The 9,385-nt window shown below is 55.1% G+C and overlaps 1 protein-coding gene across 1 annotated transcript; it reads right to left on the reverse strand.

Moving 5' to 3' along the window:
- Positions 1-6,892: 6,892 nt before the first annotated feature.
- LOC101541116 (olfactory receptor 287) lies at positions 6,893-7,828 on the reverse strand. Its single transcript, XM_004617810.2, has one exon. It carries the CDS (start codon positions 7,826-7,828, stop codon positions 6,893-6,895), a length of 936 nt encoding a protein of 311 aa, XP_004617867.2.
- Between the last annotated feature and the right edge of the window lie 1,557 nt (positions 7,829-9,385).

Consider the following 9,385-nt stretch of genomic DNA (forward strand, 5'->3'; position numbering starts at 1 on the left):
ATTGTGTTTCCAAAGACTGTTTTTAAAGGTACAAACTTAAAGTTTACTGACCACTGAACTCAGGCAGAGATGAGGGTGGAAGTGAGAAGTCATTTTAGAGTACAAACTGCTAAGAAAAAGTCCTGACTGTTGTTGGAAACGGAAGTGTGGATGAAGGCTGGTGGGAAAAGATGGGTACTGAAGATGCGTAAGGGGGCTGGAAAAATCCAAAGGAATGTGGAGGGATGTTGTTTTGATAAGGAAGGGTAAAAGGCTGGTGTTTAAAATAGAAAATAGAAAAAATAAAATGATTTTTCAAAAGATAGACCAAAGTTGGGGAGACTTAGCGAAGAAGGTGTGTGTTGAGGAAAGGAGGTCTGCCCAGGAGGCTCATCTTAAAGAAAGGAACTCTTCGTGGTCAAGCTAAATCAAATCAAATGGGCTGTCACGAGAATTTTTAAAGTAAAATTTTAAGATGTGTAATGTGCATAAACAAAAAAAACTTTGATTTCTCTAATCTACCAAAATTGTAAAGTATTAGTTTATGATCAATTTGATATTTTGTATAGAAACAAAGACATTATGTGTAACAGAATAACCTCATGGACTTATGTCAACTGGTCTTGATTTTAAACAAGCTTAGTCTTCCAGTTTGTTAGTTTGCTTGTTTGTTCAATATAAGGACCACATCTGGCTGTGTTCAGGATTTACTCCTGACACTGTGCTCAGGGGTCACTTCTGGAAGTGCCCAGGGGACTATATGTGGTACCAGGGATTGAATATCACAAAATGTCCCACAGTCAACATAAATGCCTTATCCCCTATACTGTGTTTCCAAACTCAAAGCAACTTAGTCTTAGTTGAAATCATAAGTTTTATAGTGCTTTTAACATCTGTGTCACTTTAATTCAACGTGCAAAAATTTTGTTTTGCAATGACCTTATAGAAGTTTTAAACCTTTCATTATATAAAACAAAGCTTCCTGGAAATAAAAATTCTAAGACATATCTGGGAAATCTTAACTCCTAAGGCAACCCAAACACATTGTTCTCTGACCTTGTTAAAAGAGAAATACATCTGGATTTGGCAACATTTATAAAATCATGTAAAATACTTAGATTCTAATAACCTGGTTAGTTACAGGTATTATGTTCAGTCATCATTTAGCACAAAGTTGGCAACTCTCCTGTTAGTTAATGGGAACTTTGATCATGACTATTTTGTATTATTTGCTATTTACAATATATTGTTTGCCCTAATACTTAATGTTCATTGGGATTCATGAGGAAAACTTCGAGAAAATACTTAGTAGAACTAAGAATAAGAAAACGTGTCTCACTAATATACAGATTCTAATTATCTTAGTCCTTTTTATTTTATTTTTTTGCTTTTTCACTTACAAAGTAGAATAACCCTGAATTTTTTTCTAACATCTGGCTATGATTTTCTAAATGAATGTCTGTGTGTGTGTTTGACACACATTTATTAAGAACTAACATTGTTCTCTGGATGTGTAGAGCTTGATACAGACTGCTAAATACTACCACAGTGATTGCTCTTGGACAAAATCATGCCACTTGTCTGCTTGTCTAGACATCAGAGGATACCGCAAACCAGAAGATGCCGCCATCCAGACACGTTCTAGGTGTAATGCTTAGAAATATTCCCACTAGCAGTTCCCAGAGATCCCATTTTTTTTCACTTCCATTCGATCATTTTTTGTTTTGTTTTGTCTCTATGGAACTATCTCTTATTTTGCATCAAGAATTTTTCACAACTATTTAATTAGGATAATCTATTATCAATTCTGGGCTGGAGCGATAGCACAGCGGGTAGGGCGTTTGCTTTGCATGCCATCGACCCAGGTTCTATTCCTCTGTCCCTCTCAGAGAGCCTGGCAAGCTACCTGTGGAGTATTTAATATGCCAAAAACAATAACAACAAATCTCACTGTGGAGACGTTACTGGTGCCCGCTCACGCAAATTGATGAACAGCGGATGCAGTGCTACAGTGCTACAGTGGCCTTGGGGCTGGAGCGAGAGCACAGCGGGGAGGGCATTTGTCTTGCACGCAGCCAACCTGGTTTGATTCCCAACATCCCATACGGTCCCCCGAGCACCACCAGGAGTAATTCCTGAGTGCATGAGCCAGGAGTAACCCCTGTACATGGCCAGGTGTGACCCAGAAAGATAAAAAGAAAGAGAAAAGCTTGCCCTGTGTTCGCTTCCCCAAGAAGAGGAAAAGGGGGTTTTTCTCTGACTGTGTTAGTCTCTTCCTTTCCAAATCTCCATGGCACTGCCATCTGGCAGGACTCAGCCAGACTGAATTTGATGAGCCAATTTCCACTGAAATGGAAGAAGATATTGCCAGTGGGGAAAAGAAAGGGAATAAGCATTAGATACTCCATATTGCTCCTCGCTTATCTCGTAGCCTCTCTTTCACCCTCAGTCTTTGCACTGTCCTTCAATAAAAATAAATAAATAAATAAATAAATAATTTTTTTTTTTGCTTTTTGGGCCACACCCAGCTATGCTCAGGGGTTAGTCCTGGCTTTGCACTCAGGAATTACTCCTGGCAGTGCTTGGAGGACCATATGGGATGCCGGGGATCGAACCCAGGTCGGCCGAGTGCAAGGCAAACGCCTAACCCGCTGTGCTATCGCTCCAGCCCCAATAAATAACATTTTTAAAAAAGTTTCCACTCTGTGTATGTTTAATGTGGACCCAGGTCCCATTATTGCTGGAAAAGGGGAGTGGGGTGGGAGAGGAGGATACAGCCTTCTGAGCGGCACTAACCAAACAGGGTTGGCAGTGTACAAATGCCCTGCCCACACCACAACTTGGGTTTTATTGTGCCCAAGGGCTGCCTCTCTTCAGGGAACAGTCAGCAGCCTGATCTAGTCACCCTCCAGAACGCCACTGCAAGGCAATGGGCCAACCCTGGAGGAGAAGGGCCAGCTGACCGTGGCACCGGGAACTCTCTCCTCCTCCTAGGACCCCTGACCATGGCACCTGAAATAGACATCCTCCCCAAGGACCCAGACCACCAGCACCAGCTCCCTGCTCTGGCCAGGACCTCAAACTTCTGACTCACTTTCCCAACAAGCCCAGGGTAAAGCCCAAGTCCCAGCCTGAATGGGAGGAGTGTTTGGGGACACAGTCCACCATTTCTGTGGGTTTCTGGGTCCTCAATAAACTTTTTCTTCACATCAACTCCTATCCCATGAGTAATTGGCCTCTGAGTGGCGAGCACCCAAACTTGAGTTTGTCAGCAATGTGCTATCCAATGTCAAAGGGGCAGAAGGGCCGAGCAAGAAGCCAGGGAAGTCCCTGAAACCACTGAGAGTGGTCTGATGCTTGAAAAGAAACAGGCAGAAATAAAGAACACAATACAGTCAAATGGGAAAGAGATGGGACTGTCGCCTCCCCAAAGAAGTGCTGCCAGGATGAGCGTCTAGAAAGCAGGAACCAAGGCAGGTCCCAGCACAGCCCCCACAGAGGAAACAGTGGGAAAGTGAGGTGCACATACTGACACGAGGTGCCCCAGAGATGTGGGGGCACATATGCGGGACTCTCGATGGGGGACAGTCATGGGGCACTCACTGGGGGACACTCACTTGGGACGCTCCCTGGGGGTCCTCACACACGGGCAGCGGGAGCAAGGGTCCGGGTGCACTAACAGAGGGGTGTCAGTCCTCCTACAGGTGTTCTCCAGGCAGTCTGCCTCGGCGTTTCTCTTCCTTCTCTTTCCAGAACCACCACTTTGGACCCAGACGTCCCAAAGGGAATGAGGACACAGGAGACTGGGGTCACCGTGAGTTTACGTGACCACAGGGAGGCCACTGAGGAGCCTGGTCAGAACCTGGTGGCTGCGGGGCATCTGGGAATGGAGGTCCACCTGAGAACAGGTCCCAGGGTCCTGGGGCTGGCGACAGGTGACCCAGGAATGAGGTGACCCAAAGAGATAGCAGAAAATCGGAAGGGAAAACCCTGAGGCCGTATGCACAGAACACCATGGGAACGTACTGCAGTTAGACAGAACAGACGCCACGAATCACTCCGCCCCTCTGCCAGAGGAGAGACGCACACACCCAAAATAGCCACCCCAGCTGGTCGTGGGACATCTGGCTTGCTGCTCTAACCGGCAGAAAGTTTACTGATGTTGCCAAACAGGATGTGAGAAAGATCCTTGTAACCCTTGCCTGGACCCAGGATCAAGGCTGGCTGACAGACTGGGACCCTTGTTCCTGGGCGGGGTAGCCCCTGCAGGTCAATAAACGCTTTTCATTCAGCAAACAGATGAGACCGAGATTCCTTGGGCAGCTTGACTCCACAACACACGGAGGCCATCTGGGCAGTGCGAAGGACCAGCCAGGTGAGAGCCTACGCTGACGTGAAGGCAGGCAGTGGGGGGGGGGGGGGGTGCATGCCACGCAGGCGACGTGGAAGAGGAGCACGTGGTTGCCGCAGTCGGTGGGAAAGCATACAGATGCCACACACGGTGTGGGACAGTGCACGGCCACTGCAGCCTCACGCCCAGGGCCTTCCTGATGGTGCCTGGTGGCCTCCAAGGTCACGCGCAGAGGTCACTCCAGGGAATGTGTGGAAGCAGTGCCACGAGCCGCCCTCTGGGGCCGCCCCCAGCCCGTGCAGGGAGCCCTGGGTGCAGGCCCATCCCCACACAGGGACCACTGCAGGGCCCCTCTCATCCCCTAACCAGTTGGTGGTCCCTTTCCCCTTTCAGAAGTCCCGCAGTTTCTAACCCTGAGAACTTCTACCTAAAACACCCTAACAGCTGTGTTGGAGGGAGGGAGAGGCCCAGGGTGGGAGTGTGCCCAAATCTGAGCCCCGTAGCCCCAGGGCTTAGGGGGTGCCCCAGGCTTCTCCAGAAACTGGTCAGAGCTGAGCGAAGCCCGCTCTTCATTCTGGCTCTCAGCCAAGGAACAGCCTGGACTTGAGCAGAGAAGCTTCTGGAGAGGATCTTCAGGTCTGTCACCCTCAGGCCACTCTCAAGCTGCTCACAGTGCTACCCACTGACCCACCCTATCCACACGAGGGCCCTCGGGGACACAAGGAAAAGGCCTGGAGGGTGTGCAAGGAGATCCTGGAGGTCCCCCTGCCCTCAGGTGTCTCCAAGGACAGGAATCAGCAGGGGGCGGCACAAGTGGGTGGGCTGCCCAGTGAGGCAGGTCCTCTCAGGTACCCAGGTGCTGCCCCCACTGTCTGCCTGAAGAGGCCCAGTGACCTCTCTGGTCTGTGATGGAGTAGGAGGACTTCTAGGACCTTCCAGAACCTTCCGGACTTTTCCTCCCTGGGTCTTCTGCTCTGAGCTGGTGCTGGACTATGTGCCAGGGGCTGTTCCTGACCTCCCTTCCCCTTCAACAGCACAGGACACCTATATGAGGACCCCACTTTAATTCATTGTTAAAAGACATCACAGATGACCGGAGCACAAACAGGCCTGGGCCTTATGGGAAAAACGCCGCCGTTCTGGCCCAGGCACAGGGAGCCCCAACTTCTTCCTGAGGCCAGGGTGTATCACCGTGGCACCCTAGCACAAGTCTCCCTGCAGCCTGCGTGACGAAGGCCCAGTGGCCAGTGTTGTGGACATCAGCAGCATGGGGGGGGGGCAGGCACTGAGAAATGGGTTCCCCCAACTCAAGGGGGTGTGGCTGTGTGACCCAGCTATGTTGAGCAGTGCTTCTGGGCTCCAGCCACCAGCACCAGGCAGGCTGGGCCCAGACTCCTGGGCCCTGCTTCACCCTGCCAGCCACACAGCAGGAGACCATTGTCCGGAGAGATCAGGAGGAAGGCGGGAGGAGGGATGGGAGGAGGGAGGAGGCCAGCTCTGCCTGGTGCCTGCTTGAGGTGCAGAGGATTTATGAGGGGTGGTCCAGGCTCCACTCACTTCTCAAGCTAAGGACCCACCAGAGGGAGCTGCAGTGAGGGCACAGGGGGAGGGGCACCACACAGGGTTCCCAACCCCCCACCAGGAGCGACCCCTGAGTGAAGAGTCTGAGCACCACCAGGTGTGGCCCAAAAGAAGCAAGAGAAAGGAAGAAGACAGAAAAGGAGAGAGAGAGAGAGAGAGAGAGAGAGAGAGAGAGAGAGAGAGAGAGAGAGAGAGAGAGAGAGAGAGAGACCAAGAAACCGCCAGTGAGAAGCCAAGAAATCTCCCAGGCTGTAGCGATCAGGCCCTCAGGGGGAGCACAGGGTCCCAGAGGGCTCCAGAGGAGCACTGCACAGCCCCTCCCAGGGGACAGGGACCAGGGACCAGCTGGCCTTTGACTCGCCAGCTCACACCTGCCACAGGGAGACCCCTACTCCGGCCTGAGCATGCACGCTGTTCCGGGGTGAGTCACAGGGGCTGGTGGATGAGACTAGGGTGCCACATAGGGCGGGCCTGAGGTCTCTGCTGACCTCCACCCAGAGGGCAGCATTCCCCTACACCTGGACTCCTGTGTTTGCTGCAGCAGGGGAGCGTGGCCAGGAGCCAGCTGCAGCCAAAAGAAGGTTCCAGACAACTCTCGCTGCGTCTCACCTGTACTGCAGAGCTGCCCGGCACCAGGGGTATGACTCCAAGATCCACAGGCTGGTCAGGAGGAGACATGGGGGGTGGGACAGGGGCCAGCTCCTTGAGACCCACCCACACAGCTCCCACACTGGTCTCGTGGTACTTTGTGGTACTCGTGGTACTCATGGGACCAGTGGTACTGATGGCTCTCATGGCACCTGCGGTACTGAGCATCACTGGGCCAGTGTGCACACTTCTCTGTGATAATCTGCATCTGAGGCCCGGGGCCCCAGCACGCCCCCCTCAGGGAACAGAAGTTCCCACGTTGAAGATGAGCCACCAGCACCCCTGTCCGGGCATGCAGAGACGCGTGCTGAGCCTGAGCCGGGGCCCCGCCTGTTACTTCCCCCGCACACACCTCCCCAGGGCCTGCTTCACGTCCTGGTTCCGAAGCGTGTAGATGAAGGGGTTCAGCACAGGCGTGACGATGGTGTTGAGCACCGTGACGGCCTTGGTCAGGTCCAAGGAGCTCTCCACGGAGGTGCGCACGTGCAGGAAGATGGTGGAGCCGTACCAGATGAGCACGACCGTTAGGTGAGAGGAGCAGGTGGAGAAGGCCCGGCGCCGGCCCCCCGCCGAGGGGATGCGGACGATGGTGGCGATGATGTAGGCGTAGGAGACCAGCGTGACGAAGCAGGAGCCCAGGATGACGCAGAAGGCGATGCCAAAGGACGTCAGCTCCACAGCTCGCGTGTCCGAGCAGGACAACACGATCCAGGGCGCGATGTCGCAGAAGAAGTGGTTGATGACCCGGGAGCCACAGAAAGACAGGCGGACGATGAGGGCCGCAGGCACCGTGATGGCAGAGAAGCCACAGAACCAGGAGCCCAGGGCCAGCCGGGCGCAGAGGCCAGGGGTCATGAGACTGCTGTAGCGCAGCGGCAGACAGATGGCCAGGTAGCGGTCGTAGGCCATGGCAGCCAGCAGGAAGTACTCGGTGCAGCCCAGAGAGAAGACAAAGTACATCTGCAAGGCGCAGCCCGCAAAGGAGATGGTTCTGCTCTGCGAGCTGAAGGTGGCCAGGGCCTTGGGCACACAGGCCGTGGTGAACCAGACCTCCAGGAAGGACAGGTTGCAGAGGAAGAAGTACATGGGTGTCTGCAGGCGCCGGTGTGCCCCCACCAGGGAGATGATGGCCACATTCCCGGCCACCGTGAGCAGGTACATGACCAGGAAGAGCAGGAAGAGCCCAGTCTGCAGGCTGCGGGGGCCAGGGAAGCCCAGCAGGATGAAGGGTCCCTGTGTGGAGAGGTTCTGGCTGTGGGCCCAGGCCATGGGGAGCTGTGGGAACAGACGGGGTCCTAATAGAACATTCTCATCACTGTGCCCGCAAGCCCCCCAGGTGAACCTTCAGACGCAGCCAGGGCTCCCTCATCGGAACAGCACCCCTGAGTCATGCCCCAGCTGGGGACAAAGCCAGTGGCTCCCCCTGCAGGAGGCTGCGAACAGCAGCCCAGTGTCCACCGGGCAGGGACGGGTTCAGTAAGTCATCCCTGCCTCTCCCTCTGCATGCACAAGTGTACACCAGATGGGGACACTGACATGCCTGAGCACATGCATGCACACATGCCACGCACACGCCACACTTATGCGTGTTCATGCTGCCTGGCCCAACCTTCTGCGCTGAGTGCTGGGCTGCTTGCTGCTGGCCCCTCGGTCCTGCTCCGAACACGCCTCTCACTCACTGGATGCTTTTGCTACTGAACGTTTCACTGCAGGGGCAAGGCAAGAAGATCAACGCCCACTGGTGTCCCAGCCTTCAGCCCTGAGTGCCGGAGCACCTGGATCAGTCTGACTGTTTGGGGGTGGCCCCTGGTCCCATACAACCCCCCATTTACCAGGAGTGCCCATGGTCCTTTCCCTGGGCATTCTAGGCCCTCGTGGAGGTTGGCCAGCTCGTGGGGTCCAGCATGTGATGGGGACACTCACCCAGAAGGTCTGAGCCAGCTCCTGACATGTCCCCTGCAGCAGCCTGGACAGTGGCTGGGCGGACGTGGGGGGCACTTAGGAGAGGCCCTATCTGGCCGCTGACACTCTGCCCTGCCACCGGCTCTTCCCAGACGGGGCTGCTGGCATCCGGCCGCCCCGTCCTCCAGGAGGCATGCTGGCACGGAGGGAGAAGTGCCACACTCTGACTTGTCCGTGCCCAGTGTCTTGACCGCCCACCCACACGACCAGAGTGCAGCCCCGGTCCCCTGTCTGAGCCCGGCTCTGAGACCGCTCTGCCCAGCAAACCTGAGCCAGGTTACCGGAGACACGGGCAGCGGCATGGGGCCACCGCAGGGGAGACAGGAGTGAGCAGAGCTGAGCGGCCCCTGCTCCCGAGGTCGCAGCCGCTACCCCACCCCTCCCAGGGCACCGTGAGGGCCAGGAGCCCAGCCCCGTGAGTGCGGGCACTCCTGTCCAGGCCCTGCAGGCGCAGAGGCCCTCACCCTGGAGCTCTCCCTGCACCCACCTGCCGCCTGCCAGCGCTGAGAGCGCGGAGCACCGGGTGCAGGCTGCACCCCTACTTCCCCTCCAGCCACCCTCCCTGGGGCTCAGACCCACCAGGACCCTCTTGCCAATTAGGCAGCTGGCACTCAGCTGGCCCTAGAGGCCAGGGAGGGGCCCCAGGGGTGGTCCTGGGACTGCGCCAGCTCCCGAGCCCAAAGGCCCCTCCCTGGGCTGTGCCAGCAGCAGCTCGTTGGGCCAGGTGCTTCCTGTGCCCACCACAGGGTGGCGCTCACACGCCCGACCCAGGCTCCTCCTCACACTGGACAGGCTGCTCCCTCGTCCCCAAGAGCCACGCTGGGGGTCAAGAGGTTCTGTTTGGCCCCACCCCCGTAACTCCCT

Source organism: Sorex araneus, chromosome 11, assembly GCF_027595985.1.
Source record: "Sorex araneus isolate mSorAra2 chromosome 11, mSorAra2.pri, whole genome shotgun sequence".
NCBI classification, from domain to species: Eukaryota; Metazoa; Chordata; class Mammalia; order Eulipotyphla; family Soricidae; genus Sorex; species Sorex araneus.

Bases quoted from the DNA above. Each gene is read 5' to 3' on its own strand.
- LOC101541116 (XM_004617810.2), bottom strand. From the start codon at position 7,828: ATGGCCTGGGCCCACAGCCAGAACCTCTCCACACAGGGACCCTTCATC.